This window comes from Bombina bombina, chromosome 11 (genome assembly GCF_027579735.1).
Source record: "Bombina bombina isolate aBomBom1 chromosome 11, aBomBom1.pri, whole genome shotgun sequence".
NCBI classification, from domain to species: domain Eukaryota; kingdom Metazoa; phylum Chordata; class Amphibia; order Anura; family Bombinatoridae; genus Bombina; species Bombina bombina.
In genome coordinates this window covers 162116416-162141807 of record NC_069509.1, presented here as the reverse complement: position 1 = coordinate 162141807, position 25392 = coordinate 162116416, and the positions used below count along the sequence as shown (strand labels likewise).

The 25392-nt window shown below is 36.9% G+C and overlaps 1 protein-coding gene across 2 annotated transcripts in view; it reads left to right on the top strand.

The window, feature by feature from the left end:
* The first annotated feature begins 574 nt into the window (after positions 1–574).
* Positions 575–25392, top strand: part of NTAN1 (N-terminal asparagine amidase) — a 79956-nt gene continuing 55138 nt past the window's right edge. Inside the window, exons 1-4 of one of the 2 annotated variants that reach the window (XM_053694362.1) lie at positions 575–710; positions 10849–10951; positions 15027–15092; positions 19616–19724. In XM_053694362.1, the coding sequence (XP_053550337.1) occupies positions 630–710; positions 10849–10951; positions 15027–15092; positions 19616–19724 (359 nt within the window). In that variant the 5' untranslated portion in view covers positions 575–629. The remainder of the gene's footprint in view (positions 711–10848; positions 10952–15026; positions 15093–19615; positions 19725–25392) is intronic. The other variant, XM_053694363.1, reaches the window with a different exon arrangement.

The following is a 25392-nucleotide window of genomic DNA, read 5'->3' as shown; positions in this document are numbered from 1 at the left end:
AGGAGTCAATTAGAAAGGTGCTTAAAATGTCATGCTCTATCTGAATCATGAAAGAAAAAAATTGGGTTTAGTATCCCTTTAACTCTGCATCAAGATCAACCACTATGCACATTTCTTGTATCCTGGTTCATCGCTTCTATATAGTACATGTAGGAAGTATATAAATAGGTTACATTTCATGAGATACTTACATAGTTGTAATATTGCAAATAAATGTATTTCTTCTTTAATACACGACTAGGTATGGTAAAAGCATGTCAAAAATAGGAGTCTCCTTTACTAAATCTGAGTTTTATTAAAATATAACATATAATAGTGTATATTTTTAATTTTTTTTGTCAATTTAAAGAGCTAAAAATGCTATAAATTATTTAGCAGATGGATGAGAAATAGGACAGCAGTGAAGGGGTTACACGAAAACACACAACTTAGCTTGTTTTACCGTTTTTTTAACTAACCAGCTACTTCCTGAGTAGCCCAGCTGTCAGGTACTATGTTGGGAATTGTAGTTTCATATATTATGTTAGCTAGGTTGCCGCTTGTCAGGGCGGACTCCAAATCCCAACATGCATCGCTCTGAGCCCTAAAGAAGAAGTGCACTCTGGCTGCAGCACACAGCGTGGGCAGACATGCCCCTGTTAGCCGGTGACCAGAGGCTGGATGTGTCCTTGTCTGCCGCCCGGATAGTGCAGCTGCACTCCCATCTGCAGGTGAGTGGAGAGAGAACAGGGTGTGCACGATAGTCCAGAAGGGTGGCAAGAGGGACAGTGGGAGAGCTCATAATGCAATATATAGATTGCAGGGCATGAAATGCATAATAAATGGTACAGGATAGTCCAGCAGAGAGTTGCACTGAGTGACAGGCATAATACATAGTGAAAGAGAGTGCAGGGAAGTACTACATTTGAGAGTGTGCAGATCATGTTTATATTAAAGTACAGGAGTGTGTAATATGTGTGAGAGTGTGCAGATCATGTTTATATTAAAGTACAGGAGTGTGTAATATGTGTGAGAGTGTGCAGATCATGTTTATATTAAAGTACAGGAGTGTGTAATATGTGTGAGAGTGTGCAGATCATGTTTATATTAAAGTACAGGAGTGTGTAATATGTGTGAGAGTGTGCAGATCATGTTTATATTAAAGTACAGGAGTGTGTAATATGTGTGAGAGTGTGCAGATCATGTTTATATTAAAGTACAGGAGTGTGTAATATGTGTGAGAGTGTGCAGATCATGTTTATATTAAAGTACAGGAGTGTGTAATATGTGTGAGAGTGTGCAGATCATGTTTATATTAAAGTACAGGAGTGTGTAATATGTGTGAGAGTGTGCAGATCATGTTGATATAATAGTGCAGGAGTGTGTAATATGTGTGAGAGTGTGCAGATCATGTTTATATAATAGTGCAGGAGTGTAATATGTGTGAGAGTGTGCAGATCATGTTGATATAATAGTGCAGGAGTGTGTAATATGTGTGAGAGTGTGCAGATCATGTTTATATAATAGTGCAGGAGTGTGTAATATGTGTGAGAGTGTGCAGATCATGTTTATATAATAGTGCAGGAGTGTGTAATATGTGTGAGAGTGTGCAGATCATGTTGATATAATAGTGCAGGAGTGTGTAATATGTGTGAGAGTGTGCAGATCATGTTTATATAATAGTGCAGGAGTGTGTAATATAAGTGAGAGTGTGCAGATCATGTTTATATAATAGTGCAGGAGTGTGTAATATGTGTGAGAGAGTGCAGATCATGTTTATATAATAGTGCAGGAGTGTGTAATATGTGTGAGAGAGTGCAGATCATGTTTATATAATAGTGCAGGAGTGTGTAATATGTGTGAGAGTGTGCAGATCATGTTTATATAATACTGCAGGAGTGTGTAATATGTGTGAGAGAGTGCAGATCATGTTTATATAATAGTGCAGGAGTGTGTAATATGTGTGAGAGAGTGCAGATCATGTTTATATAATAGTGCAGGAGTGTGTAATATGTGTGAGAGTGTGCAGATCATGTTTATATAATAGTGCAGGAGTGTGTAATATGTGTGAGAGTGTGCAGATCATGTTTATATAATAGTGCAGGAGTGTGTAATATGTGTGAGAGAGTGCAGATCATGTTTATATAATAGTGCAGGAGTGTGTAATATGTGTGAGAGTGTGCAGATCATGTTTATATAATAGTGCAGGAGTGTAATATGTGTGAGAGTGCGCAGATCATGTTTATATAATAGTGCAGGAGAGTGTAATATGTGTGAGAGTGTGCAGATCATGTTTATATAATAGTGCAGGAGTGTGTAATATGTGTGAGAGAGTGCAGATCATGTTTATATAATAGTGCAGGAGAGTGTAATATGTGTGAGAGTGTGCAGATCATGTTTATATAATAGTGCAGGAGAGTGTAATATGTGTGAGAGTGTGCAGATCATGTTTATATAATAGTGCAGGAGAGTGTAATATGTGTGAGAGTGTGCAGATCATGTTTATATAATAGTGCAGGAGTGTGTAATATGTGTGAGAGAGTGCAGATCATGTTTATATAATAGTGCAGGAGAGTGTAATATGTGTGAGAGTGTGCAGATCATGTTTATATAATAGTGCAGGAGAGTGTAATATGTGTGAGAGAGTGCAGATCATGTTTATATAATAGTGCAGGAGTGTGTAATATAAGTGAGAGTGTGCAGATCATGTTTATATAATAGTGCAGGAGTGTGTAATATAAGTGAGAGTGTGCAGATCATGTTTATATAATAGTGCAGGAGTGTGTAATATGTGTGAGAGTGTGCAGATCATGTTTATTTAATAGTGCAGGAGTGTGTAATATGTGTGAGAGTGTGCAGATCATGTTTATATTAAAGTACAGGAGTGTGTAATATGTGTGAGAGTGTGCAGATCATGTTTATATAATAGTGCAGGAGTGTTTAATATGTGTGAGAGTGTGCAGATCATGTTTATATAATAGTGCAGGAGTGTGTAATATGTGTGAGAGAGTGCAGATCATGTTTATATAATAGTGCAGGAGTGTGTAATATGTGTGAGAGTGTGCAGATCATGTTTATATAATAGTGCAGGAGTGTAATATGTGTGAGAGTGTGCAGATCATGTTTATATAATAGTGCAGGAGTGTGTAATATGTGTGAGAGAGTGCAGATCATGTTTATATAATAGTGCAGGAGAGTGTAATATGTGTGAGAGTGTGCAGATCATGTTTATATAATAGTGCAGGAGAGTGTAATATGTGTGAGAGTGTGCAGATCATGTTTATATAATAGTGCAGGAGAGTGTAATATGTGTGAGTGTGCAGATCATGTTTATATAATAGTGCAGGAGTGTAATATGTGTGAGAGTGTGCAGATCATGTTTATATAATAGTGCAGGAGTGTGTAATATGTGTGAGAGAGTGCAGATCATGTTTATATAATAGTGCAGGAGTGTGTAATATAAGTGAGAGTGTGCAGATCATGTTTATATAATAGTGCAGGAGTGTGTAATATGTGTGAGAGTGTGCAGATCATGTTTATTTAATAGTGCAGGAGTGTGTAATATGTGTGAGAGTGTGCAGATCATGTTTATATTAAAGTACAGGAGTGTGTAATATGTGTGAGAGTGTGCAGATCATGTTTATATAATAGTGCAGGAGTGTTTAATATGTGTGAGAGTGTGCAGATCATGTTTATATAATAGTGCAGGAGTGTGTAATATGTGTGAGAGAGTGCAGATCATGTTTATATAATAGTGCAGGAGTGTGTAATATGTGTGAGAGTGTGCAGATCATGTTTATATAATAGTGCAGGAGTGTAATATGTGTGAGAGTGTGCAGATCATGTTTATATAATAGTGCAGGAGTGTGTAATATGTGTGAGAGAGTGCAGATCATGTTTATATAATAGTGCAGGAGAGTGTAATATGTGTGAGAGAGTGCAGATCATGTTTATATAATAGTGCAGGAGTGTGTAATATGTGTGAGAGTGTGTAGATCATGTTTATATAATAGTGCAGGAGTGTAATATGTGTGAGAGTGTGCAGATCATGTTTATATAATAGTGCAGGAGTGTAATATGTGTGAGAGTGTGCAGATCATGTTTATATAATAGTGCAGGAGTGTGTAATATGTGTGAGAGTGTGCAGATCATGTTTATATAATAGTGCAGGAGTGTGTAATATGTGTGAGAGTGTGCAGATCATGTTTATATAATAGTGCAGGAGTGTAATATGTGTGAGAGTGTGCAGATCATGTTTATTTAATAGTGCAGGAGTGTGTAATATGTGTGAGAGAGTGCAGATCATGTTTATATAATAGTGCAGGAGTGTGTAATATGTGTGAGAGTGTGCAGATCATGTTTATATAATAGTGCAGTATGTATGAGAGTGTGCAGATCATGTTTATATAATAGTGCAGGACAGTGTAATATGTGTGAGAGTGTGCAGATCATGTTTATATAATAGTGCAGGAGTGTGTAATATGTGTGAGAGTTTGCAGATCATGTTTATATAATAGTGCAGGAGTGTGTAATATAAGTGAGAGTGTGCAGATCATGTTTATATAATAGTGCAGGAGTGTGTAATATGTGTGAGAGTTTGCAGATCATGTTTATATAATAGTGCAGGAGTGTGTAATATAAGTGAGAGTGTGCAGATCATGTTTATATAATAGTGCAGGAGTGTGTAATATGTGTGAGAGTGTGCAGATCATGTTTATTTAATAGTGCAGGAGTGTGTAATATGTGTGAGAGTGTGCAGATCATGTTTATATAATAGTGCAGGAGTGTGTAATATGTGTGAGAGTGTGCAGATCATGTTTATATAATAGTGCAGGAGTGTGTAATATGTGTGAGAGTGTGCAGATCATGTTTATATAATAGTGCAGGAGTGTGTAATATGTGTGAGAGTGTGCAGATCATGTTTATTTAATAGTGCAGGAGTGTGTAATATGTGTGAGAGTGTGCAGATCATGTTTATTTAATAGTGCAGGAGTGTGTAATATGTGTGAGAGTGTGCAGATCATGTTTATATAATAGTGCAGGAGTGTGTAATATGTGTGAGAGAGTGCAGATCATGTTTATATAATAGTGCAGGAGAGTGTAATATGTGTGAGAGAGTGCAGATCATGTTTATATAATAGTGCAGGAGTGTGTAATATGTGTGAGAGTGTGTAGATCATGTTTATATAATAGTGCAGGAGTTTAATATGTGTGAGAGTGTGCAGATCATGTTTATATAATAGTGCAGGAGTGTAATATGTGTGAGTGTGCAGATCATGTTTATATAATAGTGCAGGAGTGTGTAATATGTGTGAGAGTGTGCAGATCATGTTTATATAATAGTGCAGGAGTGTGTAATATGTGTGAGAGTGTGCAGATCATGTTTATATAATAGTGCAGGAGTGTAATATGTGTGAGAGTGTGCAGATCATGTTTATTTAATAGTGCAGGAGTGTGTAATATGTGTGAGAGAGTGCAGATCATGTTTATATAATAGTGCAGGAGAGTGTAATATGTGTGAGAGTGTGCAGATCATGTTTATATAATAGTGCAGTATGTATGAGAGTGTGCAGATCATGTTTATATAATAGTGCAGGACAGTGTAATATGTGTGAGAGTGTGCAGATCATGTTTATATAATAGTGCAGGAGTGTGTAATATGTGTGAGAGTGTGCAGATCATGTTTATATAATAGTGCAGGAGTGTGTAATATGTGTGAGAGTGTGCAGATCATGTTTATATAATAGTGCAGGAGTGTAATATGTGTGAGAGTGTGCAGATCATGTTTATTTAATAGTGCAGGAGTGTGTAATATGTGTGAGAGAGTGCAGATCATGTTTATATAATAGTGCAGGAGTGTGTAATATGTGTGAGAGTGTGCAGATCATGTTTATATAATAGTGCAGTATGTATGAGAGTGTGCAGATCATGTTTATATAATAGTGCAGGACAGTGTAATATGTGTGAGAGTGTGCAGATCATGTTTATATAATAGTGCAGGAGTGTGTAATATAAGTGAGAGTGTGCAGATCATGTTTATATAATAGTGCAGGAGTGTGTAATATGTGTGAGAGTTTGCAGATCATGTTTATATAATAGTGCAGGAGTGTGTAATATAAGTGAGAGTGTGCAGATCATGTTTATATAATAGTGCAGGAGTGTGTAATATGTGTGAGAGTTTGCAGATCATGTTTATATAATAGTGCAGGAGTGTGTAATATAAGTGAGAGTGTGCAGATCATGTTTATATAATAGTGCAGGAGTGTGTAATATGTGTGAGAGTGTGCAGATCATGTTTATTTAATAGTGCAGGAGTGTGTAATATGTGTGAGAGTGTGCAGATCATGTTTATATAATAGTGCAGGAGTGTGTAATATGTGTGAGAGAGTGCAGATCATGTTTATATAATAGTGCAGGAGTGTGTAATATGTGTGAGAGTGTGCAGATCATGTTTATTTAATAGTGCAGGAGTGTGTAATATGTGTGAGAGTGTGCAGATCATGTTTATATAATAGTGCAGGAGTGTGTAATATGTGTGAGAGTGTGCAGATCATGTTGACATAATAGTGCAGGAGTGTAATATGTGTAAGAGGAATAAATTAGAAAGTTGATTAAAATGTCATACTCTATCTGAATCATGAAATAATAAAATTGGGTTCAGTGTCCCTTTAAAGTGAATGTCAAGTTAAGGTGACACGGTCACGCCGTTGGATACTTTATTAAAAATTAGCGGTACTTTATCTTTTTTTTTTATTATTGATGAACAAAGAATGTTTTTTTTTCCTTATAAAACAGCCTCCGATCCACTCCTTTCCTCCGGCCCGACATTTTGTCAAATTGATTGACAGACGAGTCCTTTTTAATACACCAATGCATAACAATAGCGTAACGTTGACCAAAAGGGGCAGAACGCCCCGGGGGGGGGGGGGGGGAACGTCCATTGGTGTATTAAATAGGACTCGCCTGTCAATCGATTTTACTAAATGTCAGGTGGAGGAAAAAAGTGGATCGGATGCCGTTTTAAAGGTAAAAAAAAAGCATTCTATGTTCATCATTAAAAAAATAAATGATGAATTAAAGTACCTCTAATTTTAAATAAAGTATCCAACGGCGTGACCGAGTTAGCTTAACTTGACATTCACTTTAAGTCTAGGCTTTTGACAGGCTATGTAAACACAGCCAGCAGAAGAAATTACACTCCCAGTGGGGTGCAGAAGAGACAACAAATAAAATTGTCCATTCTTCTCTCTAAGTATTGGACTTTGTTTACAAACAGAAATAATATAATTTTTTTCTCTCCATGATTCAAATCAAAAATACATTTTTAACCCCTTACTGCCAGGATCGGGTCTGTGGGGAGTGCCTATGACGCTAGGCACGCCCTCCAGTCTGTTATCCCAGTTAGGAAGCCATAGCTGCTTCAGTAAAACAGAGCGGGTTGGACGTCTAAAGCCCAGCACGGTTAGGACAACATGGAACGGCGTTAAGGGGTTAAGCAACTTTCCAATTTACATCTATTATTTATTTTGCTTCATTCTTTCGTTGAAGAAATTACGATGCACATGGGTGAGTCAATAACATCAGACATATACGTGGAGCCACCAATCAGCTTTCAACAAAGGATACCATCAGAATAATACAAATGTCATTTGGAAAGTTGTATAAAAATGTATTCTCTATCTGAATCATGAAAGAATAAATTGGATTTCATGTTCCTTTAACTATTGCTGGATTTTGTCCTTTTATGTATGTATATAGATGTATTTAGTGGAGGCAGAGACTGCTTTGTATTTGTTGCCTGGCTGGAATTTTTGATGGAGGAGCAGAGGACACTCTCCCTGCAGACCCACGCTGCCTGTGCTTAAATCACACTTTGGGCTTGACTTATCAAGCCCTCTTTGACTGCAGGTTCGTACAAGCAAACCCGCAGTCAGTATTTATCAAGCAGCGGACATCAGACCGCTGCTTCCCTGCACTGTTTTCTACCTCTTAGGTGAAGAATTTAAATCTCCATGGTTTTGTCTGACCCGGGAGAGTGACAGCTCCTGCCCGAGCATGATTAGCTGTGCGCGGCCAGGGGGCAAGGTTGCACGCGAGAGCAAAGGAGCGGTTGTGTGCAATGTTAAATGTGGGCAACGGATTGCTGCCCGCCAGAGGAAAAGCCGGGCAGACAGGGAAGAATATGTACGCCCCTGTCCTCCACGGAGTGATAAATGCAGCGCTTAGATCTGAGGAGACATATAGTTGACTATGGACATTAGAATGTTTTATGTAGTGTGTGATGGATACTGGCTACCCCGACTGGGTAGCTCTGCCAAAGGGTCCTTCCTATACCTGGAACATGCTGCTATGTAGCGGAGAAAGTGATTATAGCGTAGCCTACCCAAATGATGAGACAGACTAGCATTCAGGTGAAACAAAAAGAACAACTTTATTTTGGAAACACACTGTTTTTATACACAAACTGATCAAGATAAAGCGCCTTATCAGATCCCCAGATCTCCCGCCATTCCCGCCTCTCCAGACAGGCTGGTGCCCCCCATAGTGTCCATTGTCCCATAGAGTCCCAGCGGGACAGTGGTGGCTATTCCGGGGTGATCCAGGGTGTCGTTGGAAAGCCCATATGGTCCCCAGATGCTACAGTCCAAAAAGCGACGTGATCCATGTCTGGGGACCGGAGCTACGGGTGATTAAACGTAGACCAGGAAGGCCAAAATGAACTAGGGGGGTCCGAAACCCCCAGTTCCCAAGGGAGCTCTCCTCCGGCAATTACCCCACCTCTTGCCCTCCCTAGGGAGTACCAATCCACAAAAGAGCGGAGCTCTGGGGTAAAGGGCCACTGAAGCGGCCTGGTGTAAATGTCAGCGGGTATGCGGGGAGGCGCGGCCGGCCGGTAGTTCCAGGAGCCCGGCCAGCCGGAAAGGGGTTAATGATCAGCTCTTCTGGGAGGATGTAAAACATACAAAATTAACAAAACCAAGCGTCTGGAAGATTGTGAAAGCTCCCCAAAGTCCAAATCCGGTGAGAAAAGGTGAGGGGCTAGGTAGTAAGGGGTGGAGGTTTAACCTTAGCAGCCTGATATCCGTGACATAGTGCACGATGTCTGAAGTGTGAGATACAATATGAAAACTTGTATCTTTGCTAGTTCAAACCCATACAAAAGCTTGAATATTTTGTGTAAAAAAAAAAAACTTTGAAAATTTGCCTGATTTATTTTAATAAAATATTTTACCAAAAACAATATTGATTGTATGTAGATAAAATTTCAGTTTTTCTCAGGGTGGATAAAAAACTATTTTTATTTATTTTTTTAAATCTGATTTTTTTTTTTTTTATTTAAAGGGACAGTCAACTCAATTTTTTTTATTGTTTAAAAAATTATAGATAATCCCTTTATTCGCCAGTTTTGCACAGAAAACATTGTTATATTAATTTACTTTTTATCTCCGTGATTACCTTGTATCTAATCATCTTCTGACAGCCACCTGATCACATGACTTTTTATTTATTATCTGTCTACTTGTATTTAAGCCAATTAGTGTTGTGTTGTGCTGACTCTTAAAGAACTCAACGGGCTTGAGCACAATGTTATCTATATGGCTTACTTGAACTAGCACTCCCCTGTTGTGAAAAGCTAATAACAAACATGTGATTAGAGGCTGTCTTTAGTCGCTTAGAGACCGGCAGAAATTTAGAGGTTTAAAGGTTATAAATTATATTGTTGGATGTGCAAAGCTTGGGGAATGGATAGTAAAGGCGTTATCTATCTTTTTAAACAATAACAATTTTTGTGTTGACTTTATTTTTTTAAATAAAATGCTTTTTGAGGTAAAATCTATCTAAAGATAGTTTCTATTTAAGATGCATTATAATCTAAACGTTATTCATCCGGAAATATATTGTTTTTTGTTTAATAAAACTATATAAATTATTATTAATATAATGGTTATTTTTCTTTAGTTAAATAAAACTATTTAAATTGTTATTAAAGAATTTCCAAAACTTTGAACGTACCCACTTTGAACGGAAAACGAGCGTTAGAAAATGAATAAAATAATATATGACATTTAGGAAAAAACGTCATTGAAGCCAACCCCCCCGTTTCTGGTGCCTTCAATGCAAAAACTATTAGCCAACCACAGAGCGATTTTGTGCATCTCATTATTGCTTGTATTTGTCACCCTGCGCATGCGCAATACTATACGGCCATTAGCGCATGCGCGTATTACCGCTTAGATGCCAGACTTACCCAAAACAAGTTACTGGCATTCAGACGGTCTGCAGTGTAAATGGAACGTGACGTATGTAATGACGTTTCAAGAAGATAGCGCATTGCGCACAAAGTCGGACATCTTGATAACTCAGGTTATCATACACGATTCGTGAGAGACAAATAAGATTAGATTGGGTTTGGAAATCAATAAAATTTCGGAGCAGCATAACTAGAGTACAGTAAAAATATGACACGCAAAGCTAATTGCAAATATGGTTAAAATATATGTATTGATAAGTTAGTTACATTTTTTTTCATTGTTTAGTGTCCCTTTAAGGTTAATTAAGGTAAGGTTTTTTTTCTCCTTCCAATAAAGTACAGCTGAAAAGTGGATGATATATGAATGATTAACCTATTAAATTGGAGATAGTTCACCTCCCAATAATTTAATTTATTTCAATGATCTATCTATGCGTATCTAATGTATACAACCAAATCAGTCTGATATAACCAGAACCATAATATGAAAAGTTATTATTCTAAAAATGAAAACATGATTCAAATCTAATCCACTGTGTTTTTTCTCATTTATACTACAATTATGTGATAACGGTAGTTGAAATTTATATATTGCTTTTCTTTTTTTTCCCTCTCAGGATCGAGCTAAATCTTTAACTAATCAACCGACACAAACATTTGGACCCAAAGGATTTCTTTATGTGCAGCAAAGAGAATTTGCAGTGACCACACCCAGCGACAGTATGTGACCTCAGTTCTATATCATAACAATTAGATTGTAATTAGTTACTACAAGGGTATCTCAATAAAACCTTATCCTAAGAACCTCTGAGTTTACATCACTGTAGTGAAATATATAATTCTGTGTTATTTTGAGGATGCAGATTTACAATTCTCTATATAAGATTTCAGTTGCAGGCTCAAATTAACGAACCTGCAACTGATCAGGACTTTCGGCTAATGATAAATCTAGCCCTTTGTGTGAGTTGTTGAAAAAATTGTAGAAAATGGAGCAGTCATGAAATGCTTGATGGACAAAAAAAAAGAAGCTGATCTCTAACAGCCTAAAACATTAGGAGACTGTGCTCCATCGTTGCCATAGTAAAAAAGTGGTGTTGGGCGTGGTACAGTATACACCAATTAAACTATAAAGAAGAATATGCACAGATACTGATCTAAACATCCAGTATAAAACCTTTTAAAAACTTAGAAGCTCCCAGTTTAGCACTGTTGTTGATGAGGTTAGGCTGAGACACCCACTGAAATGGGCTGAGAAATCATATAAAAAGATCCCATAAACAGGAGCAAGCAGGAGTCTGTAGACATCAGTAAACATCTAAAACTTTGAGGCTTGGTTAGGAGTCTGAAAATCAGCAAAACTATACAATGTTACAAAAACACTCCCAGATGGAACATCTACAAAACATTTATGCAAAGAAAAATCTAGTGTACAATGTCCCTTTAAGCTGGGGAAAGATCTGTAAAGTTGCCACTCACTTTTATCACCCATAACTGTTGCTACTAACAGTGGAAGCAAAATGGAGCCCCCCCCCCCACTCAGAAATGTCAAGTCCGAACAAGTACAGGCAAGGTTATAGTGATTTGGCAGGCAGAGGGAATTTTGATGGTTGGATTCATACCGAGAGCCCATAACAGGAGACGTCTATGGCAATTTACCAAAACTGCACAAGCTAAAAATTAAAAAAAGAAGAGAGAAAGTGCTTCTCTAACAAGATAAAACTCTTGCACACAAGTCATTTGTGGCTGGAGCTGCATTTTATTTACTGGATCCCTTGCGAGAAATTAGATTTGCAAGCGATGATGAATTAATAACGAGTGTTTATGATTGGCTGGACAGTCAGTAACAAATTTTGCTACATTGTTTGCAAAAGTGTGTTGAGCTGAAGGGAAATTACGCCAAAAGATACAAAATATATTTAATTGGTTTAAGTCTTTCTACAGGATTAGGAATTACTGATCTACCCCCTCATATTAAAGGGGCACACACAGATTTTGAGACTCTAAAAATAAAATGTTTAATTGTGAGTGGTAAAATGCACACACTGCAGACTTAACAAGCCTAACGCTGTTACATATCTGTTCCTGGCATCAACAGATGTTATAAGGCACTGCAAAATAATGCACGCTTTACTAACAAAATAAGTCACTAGCCTTGTTTATCCAAGTAACAAGTCCTGATTGGCTCCTACAAATAAGGTAAGTGGTGGTTGGAGTTTAACCATTTAAAAACAATTGGAGCAAACACAATTTTCAGAAAATTTTCACGTTCAACTGATATATTAATTTATGTCCCTTGAATTAATTTGCAAGCTTTATGAACTAATTTACAAAATACACATGCTTGATTACGTAATTAGAAGTGTACAAATGCTTTTCTTATATCAAATATGCTTTTATATCTGTGGGAGCCACGTGAACTACATTTGTGGCTCACGGGCCGTACTTTGGGTTGCACAGCTTTATTAATTGTATCTATCTTAAATGTATATATATTTTTAATTCTGTATTCCTTAAAGGGACATAAAACGTAAAAAATTTATTTCATGATTCAGATAGGATATTACATTTTAAACAACTTTCTAATTTACTTCTATTATCTAATTTGCTTCACTCTCTTGGTATCCTTTGTTGAAGGAGCAGCAATGCACTACTGGTAGCTAGCTGAACGCATTGGGTGAGCCAGTTAACATGAGGCATACATGTACACCAATCAGTCAACAGCTCCTGAGATTACCTAGGTATGCTTTTCACCAAAGGATAACAAGAGAACAGAACAAATGAGATATTAGAAGTAAATTGGAAAATGGTTTAAAATCAAATACTCTATCTGAATCATGAAAGAAAAAAAATTGTTTTCAATGTCCCTTTAAAAAGATCTGAAACCCACCATTTTTCTTTCATGATTTAAAGGGACATACTACTCATATGGTAAATCACTTGAAAGTGATGTTGTATAACTGTAAAAGCTAACTAGAAAATATCTCATGAACATCTCTATGTAAAATAGGGACGATATTTTACCTCAAAATTTCTTCAGCTCACCATAGTAAGTGTTGAGTGAACAGTTATTCTTCAGCTGCTGTCCAGATGCAAGTTGTAATAAAAAAAAACAATAGCCAATTGGCATTAGCAGTGCTGAGGTAATGCTTTGCCTTTGCTGTGATCTCATGAGATTTCATAAAGCTTAATGGGAAAATAACATGACTGTGCCTGCACATGACAGATGCACACTCCCTAGCTTGTCCTGGAACTAGTATACTGATTGGCTGCTTAAAGTCTCTTTACAGTGGGTTGTGAATACTTAGGGAATTTGAGGTAAACATCTTCCTTTTTTACATAGAGATGTTCAGGTGATATTTTCTAGTCAGCTTTTTACAGCTATGCTGCATCAGTTTCAAGTGCTTTAACATACACATGGGTATCATGTCCCTTTTAAATAGAGCATGCAATTTTAAAAACTTTCCAGTTGACTTCTATTATCAAATGTGCTTTGTTCTATTGGAATCATTTGTTTTGAAGAACAGCAATGCATTACAGGGAGCAAGATGATCACATCAGGTGATCCAATGACAAGAAGCATATGTGCGTAGCCACCAATCAGCAGCTAGCGCCCAGTAGTGCATTGCTGCTCCTGAGCCTACCTACATATGCTTTTCAGCAAAGGATACCAAGAGGACGAAGCAAATTTACATAATAGAAGTACACTGGAAAGTTATTTAAAAATGCATATTCTTTCTGAATCATAAAAGTCTAATTTTGACTTTACTGTCCCTTTAAATTTGTAATTCCAATACTGTAATACTGTACTACCATATCCACAAGAAGGCTGTTCTAAATATATACTAATATCCAAATAAACTCTCACAGCACTATGGAATATTTCAAAGCTTTATTGGAACAAACAGGTCCAGGCTATCACATGCAACGTTTCGGGTTCAATCACCCTTAATCATGCCTAAGCTTTGAAATATTCCATGATGCGGTGGGAGTTTATTTAGACATTCAACATTTGTGGGATGTATGCAGATACCCTATCCCAGACGTGCACATGAAACAAAGAGTTAGTGAGGTGCTGTAAATATCTATCTAAAATATATACTACGCCATGGGCTTGTTATCTTTTGTTCTAGTATTATTGTGAAATAAATATATGAATCTGTCTGATCACAGTACCCATATTTCTTGCAATCAATACATATTATGTGGTCATTAAATATTTTGTTTTAATCTTTTTGCATTTTGCACAATTCAGTAGCCCTTTATTATTTCTACCTTTCTGTTCATATGTTTTCCATCTGTGGTCTGCAGTGACATAAAGGACTCAATTTATTAAGTAAGAGCAGACAGGGGCGTACATATGCGCCCCTGTCCGTCCCAGCTCTCTTCTGTAGGTCAGCAATCCGCTGCCAGAATTTAACATTGCATCCAAGCGATATTTTGCTCTTGCGTGAAATCCCGCCCCCTGCCCGCGCATAGCCAATTACGTGCGGGCAGGAGCTGTCAATCTCCCCGGTCAGACGAGACCGGGGAGATTTAATTCTCCACCTAAGAGGGAAGCAGCGATCTGATGACTGCAGCTTGATAAATACTGACTGCAGCTTCTCTTGCGCAAACCTTCAGTTGTAGGGAGGCGAAGGGCTTGATAAATCGAGCCCATATTGGGAATTGGCAATTGTGTGGACAAAGCAAACACCCTATGAAAAAAAGGCTACCCTGGTTGTAATTAATAATTTTATTTTGTTTATTCTTTGTCTATTTTTTCTTTCTTTTCCTTATTTATTTGTTTTTTAAACAGGCTCTGTTAGCATCCTTGGAACTGATGATGCCACAACGTGCCACCTCTTGGTACTTCGGCACACAGGTAAAGTAAAAAGTAACCTCAAAAGTCTGCCTTAAAAAAAGAAAATCCCAAATTACAACCCCTTTATTCACGTTTCAATAGTGAAAATGTATGTAGTGATTTACTGGTATATGGTGATTTAAAGGGACACTCAAGTCAAAATAACCTTTTATGATTCAGATAGAGCAGCAGTTTTAAGACACTTTCCAATTTCCTTCCATTATTCAATTTTGCACAGTCTTTTTATATTCACACTTTATGGGGAACAAGCTCCTACTGAGCATGTGCACAAGCTCACAGGGTATACGTATACTAGTCTGTGATTGGCTGATGTCTGTCACATGGTACAGGGGGTCGGAAAATGGGAGGGAAAAAATAATTTAACAGAAAAAAATCTGTTTATTTGAAATCCAAAGTAAGTGCTATTGCATTGTCTTTTATTGTGTACTTGTTAATTATGTAATTCTACTGCATTAAGTGGTCCTCAAACCCCCCCCCCCCAAAAAAAAAAACCATCATCTACTTGGCTTTATTTTTGTTGCTACGTTTCTACATTGAAGCTGCATCTTTACTTTCATAGGATGCTGTTTTTTTGTACTTTTCTACCCAAATCAGATCATGAGTCAGATAGAGAATACAATTTTAAACAACTTTCTAATTTATTTCTATTATCTAATCTGTTTTATTCTCTTGGTATCATTTGTTGAAGGAGCATCAATGCACTACTAGTTTCTAACTGAACACATGGGTGAGCCAATCACAATCGGTGTATATATATATGCAGCCACCAATCAGCAGCTAGAACCTAGGTTCTCTGCTGCTCATAAACTTGCCTAGATAAACCTTTCAGCAAATGATAACAAGAGAAGGAAGCAAATTAAATAATAGATCGAAATTGGAAAGTTGTTTAAAATTGTATTCACTATCTGAATCATGAAATGAAATTTTTGGGTTTCATGTCCCTTTAAATCTACTTGGCTTAAAAATGAAGCAGGGTAGCTTTATTGGTATCAACTTTCTATTTGCTCAATGTCATTATAGTGTTGTCCAAAATATGTTTTACAGATCTAACATTTTAAAAGACATAAGCAGCCTGACCAATGGTTAAAATGTGTATTAAATGAACTGGTGTGCTATCATTTTCTGTTACCCAAACACTGCACTAATTACGTCAGCACATTCCACAGATAGTCCTAAACAGCTGTGAAATGCGCAGGTGCAGTTAGCTCATGCGCATTATGATGGATAGCAAAATCTAACGGAACACTGGCATCCTAAAAATGTTTCCTAGGGTGGGTGTAGCTGCACTGTTTTGCTGACCAGCATTTGCCATTTCCACTGAATATGTGGTTGTTTTTTTTATATAATGAAATGAAGGTATCGCCACATTGTAACAATGCCAAAAAAAGCTATTTTTCTTTCATTTTAATGGAAATTTATTTCAATTAAATTAAGAATGCAGCATTAGTTAATAACCCTTCATGTCATTTGAGTTCAGCTAGGGTTTTAATTGTTTAAATCAAAGAATAGTCAGAAAATTTGAAGTAGAAAATCATAACAAAATGATTTCCATTACTGGTGTAATAGCCAAAAAAATAGCAGTCAAAAAAAATGTTTTCTGTTCTTCAAATTGCAACAGCGGGAAGTTGTTTTCAAGGTAACAGACACTAAAAATGATAAATTATACATCATTTACAACTTTCAACTTGTGGACATTAATGAACACGAGCTAATATTACTAAATGTGAAATATTTGTAATTTGTGTAAAACACACATTTCATTTCCAATATAAAGGGACAGTCAAGTCAAAATTAAACATTCATGATTCAGATACAGCAACAATTTGAAGCAACTTTCTAATTTACTCCTATTAATAATTTTTTCTTTGTTATCTTGGTATCTTTATTTGAAAAAGCAGGAATGTAATCTTAAAATCCGGCCCATTTTTGGTTCAGCACCTGGGTAGTGCTTGCTGATTGGTGGCTACATTTATACTCTAATCAGCAAGCGCTACCCAGGTGCTGAACTAAAAAATGGACTGGCTCGTAAACTTAAATTCCTGCTTTTTCAAATAAAGATAACAAGAGAACATAAAAAAATGATAATAGTAATTTAGAAAGTTGCTTAAAATTGCATGCTCTATCTAAATCATGAGTTTCAATTTGACTAGACTATCCCTTTAATAAAATCCTATGAATATCTAAGAAATATGTTGACAAACTGCTATTGTTTAAAACCATGAAAAAAATGATATTAATTAAACATAGGATTCTGTCACTGGTGTATATTAAATAGTTTATTAAATATCTGGCTATTACTGCTGAGTCGATCACAGGAGAAAGTGGAATTCACAAAAAAGGTCTTTTATACTGATAAGTTAAAGTTGTTAAGCAACTCTGATTTTCTTTAAAAACTACCAAGTTGTTGAATGTTAAGTTAAAGTGAGTGTAGGGTTATAATTAAAGGGACATGTAAATCAATTTTTTTTCTTTTTTAATTCAGATAGATCATATTATTTTAAACAAATTTCTAAATTACTTCTATTATCTAATTTGCTTCATTCTCTTGGTATCCTTTTGTTTAAGAAGCAGCAATGCATTACTGGGAGATAGTTAACGCATTGGGTGAGCCAATAGCATGAGGCATATATGTGCAGCCACCAATCGGCAGCTCCTGAGCCTCCCTAGGTATCCTTTTCTCCAACATAGGTGTGTCCGGTCCACGGCGTCATCCTTACTTGTGGGATATTCTCTTCCCCAACAGGAAATGGCAAAGAGCCCAGCAAAGCTGGTCACATGATCCCTCCTAGGCTCCGCCTTCCCCAGTCATTCTCTTTGCCGTTGTACAGGCAACATCTCCACGGAGATGGCTTAGAGTTTTTTAGTGTTTAACTTTTACTAAATTTTACAAGTTTGATACTTTTGCTTCTTCTGAGGCTATTTTTGGGAGAAAGGTTTTGCAAGCCGTGGTGCCTTCCATCTAGGTGACCTGATTTGCTCCCTCCCTTCATCCGTGTCCTAAAGCTTTGGTATTGGTTCCCACAAGTAAGGATGACGCCGTGGACCGGACACACCTATGTTGGAGAAAACAGAATTTATGTTTACCTGATAAATTACTTTCTCCAACGGTGTGTCCGGTCCACGGCCCGCCCTGGTTTTTTAATCAGGTCTGATAATTTATTTTCTTTAACTACAGTCACCACGGTATCATATGGTTTCTCCTATGCAAATATTCCTCCTTTACGTCGGTCGAATGACTGGGGAAGGCGGAGCCTAGGAGGGATCATGTGACCAGCTTTGCTGGGCTCTTTGCCATTTCCTGTTGGGGAAGAGAATATCCCACAAGTAAGGATGACGCCGTGGACCGGACACACCGTTGGAGAAAGTAATTTATCAGGTAAACATAAATTCTGTTTTCAACTAAGAATACCAAGAGAACAAAACAAATTAGATAATAGACGTAAACTGGAAAGTTGTTTGAAATAACATGCTCAATCTAGATCATGAAACAAAAATTTGGATTTTATGTCCCTTTTAAATGGAATGTAAAAATAAAATTACATTTCAGGATTCAGATACAGAATAGAATTTTAAATAACTCTCAATATCGGGCGAGCCAATGACAAGAGCCATGTTTGTGTAGATACCAATAAGCAGGCATCTCTAAGTAATGCATTGCTGCTCTTAATTCTTTCTAGGTGTGCTCTTCAAACAAGAATACCAAGAGAATTAAACAAATTTGATATTAGTAAATTAGAAAGTTGTTTAAAGGGATGGTCTAGTCAAAATTAAACTTAAATTATTCAGATAGGGCATGCGATTTTAAACAACTTCCCAATTTATTATCAGATTTGCTTTGTTCTCTTGGTATTCTTTGTTGAAAGCTAAACCTAGGTAGGCCCATATGCTAATTTCTAAGCTCTTGAAGGCCACCTCTTATCTTAGTGTATTTTGACAGTTTTTCACAGCTAGAGGGCGTTAGTTCACGTGTGAAATATAGATAACATTGTGCTCACTCCCGTGGTGTTATTTATGAGAGGGCACTGATTGGCTAAAATGCAAGTCTGTCAAAAGAACTGAAATAAAGGGGCAGTCTGCAGAGGCTTAGATACAAGATAATCACAGAGGTAAAAAGTATATTAATATAACTGTGTTGGTTATGTAAAACTGGGGAATGGGTAATAAAGGGATTATCTATCTTTTTAGACAATAACAATTCTGGGGTAGACTGTCCCTTTAAAAGTGCATGCTCTATCAGAATCATAAAGGGTTAATGTTGACTTTGTTAACCCTTAAACACTTAAATTTTCTGTGCACTATTAAAATAGACAAAAGGAAGTAAACCTAGTGAAAAGGCCGAACAATACCTTACACCTGCCAAACTGGTTAACACTTTCTGGCTAAACAATTGCATCAACTGTGTAAACGCAGCCTCTGTCTTTTTATGCCCTGTGTCTATCACATGCGTCTTCTGATTTATTTAGAGTATTTGGCTACATTGGACATTTGACATTACTGTTATTTTATATTTTGTTTTATTGCAGGAAGTGGGGCCACGTGCTTAGCTCACTGTGATGGGTCAGATACTGAAAGGGAGGTGCGTGACATTCTCTGTGCAGTCAAGTCCTTATCACAAGACTCTAAAGAGGGCAGGTAGGATTCTATATGTAAGGGCACATAGCAGCTCACTTACATCTAGCTATATCTAGACACTAATACAGACACACAATAGATCTATATGTAAGGGTACATAGCAGCTCACTTACATCTAGCTATATCTAGACACTAATACAGACACACAATAGATCTATATGTAAGGGCACAGTAGAACCTCACTTACATCTAGCTATATCTAGACACTAATACAGACACACAATAAATCTATATGTAAGGGCACAGTAGAACCTCACTTACATCTAGCTATATCTAGACACTAATACAGACACACAATAGATCTATATGTAAGGGCACATAGCAGCTCACTTACATCTAGCTATATCTAGACACTAATACAGACACACAATAGATCTATATGTAAGGGCACTGTAGAACCTCACATCTAGCTATATCTAGACACTAATACAGACACACAATAGATCTATATGTAAGGGCACAGTAGAACCTCACTTACATCTAGCTATATCTAGACACTAATACAGACACACAATAGATCTATATGTAAGGGCACTGTAGAACCTCACATCTAGCTATATCTAGACACTAATACAGACACACAATAGATCTATATGTAAGGGCACATAGCAGCTCACTTACATCTAGCTATATCTAGACACTAATACAGACACACAATAGATCTATATGTAAGGGCACTGTAGAACCTCACATCTAGCTATATCTAGACACTAATACAGACACACAATAGATCTATATGTAAGGGCACAGTAGAACCTCACTTACATCTAGCTATATCTAGACACTAATACAGACACACAATAGATCTATATGTAAGGGCACATAGCAGCTCACTTACATCTAGCTATATCTAGACACTAATACAGACACACAATAGATCTATATGTAAGGGCACAGTAGAACCTCACTTACATCTAGCTATATCTAGACACTAATACAGACCCACAATAGATCTATATGTAAGGGCACAGTAGAACCTCACTTACATCTAGCTATATCTAGACACTAATACAGACACACAATAGATCTATATGTAAGGGCACTGTAGAACCTCACATCTAGCTATATCTAGACACTAATGCAGACACACAATAGATCTATATGTAAGGGCACATAGCAGCTCACTTACATCTAGCTATATCTAGACACTAATACAGACACACAATAGATCTATATGTAAGGGCACATAGCAGCTCACTTACATCTAGCTATATCTAGACACTAATACAGACACACAATAGATCTATATGTAAGGGCACAGTAGAACCTCACTTACATCTAGCTATATCTAGACACTAATACAGACACACAATAGATCTATATGTAAGGGCACATAGCAGCTCACTTACATCTAGCTATATCTAGACACTAATACAGACACACAATAGATCTATATGTAAGGGCACATAGCAGCTCACTTACATCTAGCTATATCTAGACACTAATACAGACACACAATAGATCTATATGTAAGGGCACAGTAGAACCTCACTTACATCTAGCTATATCTAGACACTAATACAGACACACAATAGATCTATATGTAAGGGCACAGTAGAACCTCACTTACATCTAGCTATATCTAGACACTAATACAGACACACAATAGATCTATATGTAAGGGCACATAGCAGCCTCACTTACATCTAGCTATATCTAGACACTAATACAGACACACAATAGATCTATATGTAAGGGCACAGTAGAACCTCACTTACATCTAGCTATATCTAGACACTAATACAGACACACAATAGATCTATATGTAAGGGCACAGTAGAACCTCACTTACATCTAGCTATATCTAGACACTAATACAGACACACAATAGATCTATATGTAAGGGCACAGTAGAACCTCACTTACATCTAGCTATATCTAGACACTAATACAGACACACAATAGATCTATATGTAAGGGCACAGTAGAACCTCACTTACATCTAGCTATATCTAGACACTAATACAGACACACAATAGATCTATATGTAAGGGCACAGTAGAACCTCACTTACATCTAGCTATATCTAGACACTAATACAGACACACAATAGATCTATATGTAAGGGCACAGTAGAACCTCACTTACATCTAGCTATATCTAGACACTAATACAGACACACAATAGATCTATATGTAAGGGCACATTAGAACCTCACTTACATCTAGCTATATCTAGACACTAATACAGACACACAATAGATCTATATGTAAGGGTACATAGCAGCTCACTTACATCTAGCTATATCTAGACACTAATACAGACACACAATAGATCTATATGTAAGGGCACAGTAGAACCTCACTTACATCTAGCTATATCTAGACACTAATACAGACACACAATAGATCTATATGTAAGGGCACAGTAGAACCTCACTTACATCTAGCTATATCTAGACACTAATACAGACACACAATAGATCTATATGTAAGGGCACAGTAGCAGCTCACTTACATCTAGCTATATCTAGACACTAATACAGACACACAATAGATCTATATGTAAGGGCACAGTAGAACCTCACTTACATCTAGCTATATCTAGACACTAATACAGACACACAATAGATCTATATGTAAGGGCACATAGCAGCTCACTTACATCTAGCTATATCTAGACACTAATACAGACACACAATAGATCTATATGTAAGGGCACAGTAGAAGCCTCACTTACATCTAGCTATATCTAGACACTAATACAGACACACAATAGATCTATATGTAAGGGCACATTAGAACCTCACTTACATCTAGCTATATCTAGACACTAATACAGACACACAATAGATCTATATGTAAGGGCACTGTAGAACCTCACTTACATCTAGCTATATCTAGACACTAATACAGACACACAATAGATCTATATGTAAGGGCACAGTAGAACCTCACTTACATCTAGCTATATCTAGACACTAATACAGACACACAATAGATCTATATGTAAGGGCACAGTAGCAGCCTCACTTACATCTAGCTATATCTAGACACTAATACAGACACACAATAGATCTATATGTAAGGGCACAGTAGAACCTCACTTACATCTAGCTATATCTAGACACTAATACAGACACACAATAGATCTATATGTAAGGGCACAGTAGAACCTCACTTACATCTAGCTATATCTAGACACTAATACAGACACACAATAGATCTATATGTAAGGGCACAGTAGAACCTCACTTACATCTAGCTATATCTAGACACTAATACAGACACACAATAGATCTATATGTAAGGGCACATAGCAGCTCACTTACATCTAGCTATATCTAGACACTAATACAGACACACAATAGATCTATATGTAAGGGCACATAGCAGCTCACTTACATCTAGCTATATCTAGACACTAATACAGACACACAATAGATCTATATGTAAGGGCACATAGCAGCTCACTTACATCTAGCTATATCTAGACACTAATACAGACACACAATAGATCTATATGTAAGGGCACAGTAGAACCTCACTTACATCTAGCTATATCTAGACACTAATACAGACACACAATAGATCTATATGTAAGGGCACATAGCAGCTCACTTACATCTAGCTATATCTAGACACTAATACAGACACACAATAGATCTATATGTAAGGGCACATAGCAGCTCACTTACATCTAGCTATATCTAGACACTAATACAGACACACAATAGATCTATATGTAAGGGCACAGTAGAACCTCACTTACATCTAGCTATATCTAGACACTAATACAGACACACAATAGATCTATATGTAAGGGCACAGTAGAACCTCACTTACATCTAGCTATATCTAGACACTAATACAGACACACAATAGATCTATATGTAAGGGCACATAGCAGCTCACTTACATCTAGCTATATCTAGACACTAATACAGACACACAATAGATCTATATGTAAGGGCACATAGCAGCTCACTTACATCTAGCTATATCTAGACACTAATACAGACACACAATAGATCTATATGTAAGGGCACTGTAGAACCTCACTTACATCTAGCTATATCTAGACACTAATACAGACACACAATAGATCTATATGTAAGGGCACATTAGAACCTCACTTACATCTAGCTATATCTAGACACTAATACAGACACACAATAGATCTATATGTAAGGGCACATAGCAGCTCACTTACATCTAGCTATATCTAGACACTAATACAGACACACAATAGATCTATATGTAAGGGCACATAGCAGCTCACTTACATCTAGCTATATCTAGACACTAACACAGACACACAATAGATCTATATGTAAGGGCACATAGCAGCTCACTTACATCTAGCTATATCTAGACACTAATACAGACACACAATAGATCTATATGTAAGGGCACTGTAGAACCTCACATCTAGCTATATCTAGACACTAATACAGACACACAATAGATCTATATGTAAGGGCACATAGCAGCTCACTTACATCTAGCTATATCTAGACACTAATACAGACACACAATAGATCTATATGTAAGGGCACATAGCAGCTCACTTACATCTAGCTATATCTAGACACTAATACAGACACACAATAGATCTATATGTAAGGGCACAGTAGAACCTCACTTACATCTAGCTATATCTAGACACTAATACAGACACACAATAGATCTATATGTAAGGGCACAGTAGAACCTCACTTACATCTAGCTATATCTAGACACTAATACAGACACACAATAGATCTATATGTAAGGGCACAGTAGAACCTCACTTACATCTAGCTATATCTAGACACTAATACAGACACACAATAGATCTATATGTAAGGGCACAGTAGAACCTCACTTACATCTAGCTATATCTAGACACTAATACAGACCCACAATAGATCTATATGTAAGGGCACAGTAGAACCTCACTTACATCTAGCTATATCTAGACACTAATACAGACACACAATAGATCTATATGTAAGGGCACATAGCAGCTCACTTACATCTAGCTATATAGACACTAATACAGACACACAATAGATCTATATGTAATGGCACAGTAGAACCTCACTTACATCTAGCTATATCTAGACACTAATACAGACACACAATAGATCTATATGTAAGGGCACAGTAGAACCTCACTTACATCTAGCTATATCTAGACACTAATACAGACACACAATAGATCTATATGTAAGGGCACAGTAGAACCTCACTTACATCTAGCTATATCTAGACACTAATACAGACACACAATAGATCTATATGTAAGGGCACATAGCAGCTCACTTACATCTAGCTATATCTAGACACTAATACAGACACACAATAGATCTATATGTAAGGGCACAGTAGAACCTCACTTACATCTAGCTATATCTAGAAACTAATACAGACACACAATAGATCTATATGTAAGGGCACATAGCAGCTCACTTACATCTAGCTATATCTAGACACTAATACAGACACACAATAGATCTATATGTAAGGGTACATAGCAGCTCACTTACATCTAGCTATATCTAGACACTAATACAGACACACAATAGATCTATATGTAAGGGTACATAGCAGCTCACTTACATCTAGCTATATCTAGACACTAATACAGACACACAATAGATCTATATGTAAGGGTACATAGCAGCTCACTTACATCTAGCTATATCTAGACACTAATACAGACACACAATAGATCTATATGTAAG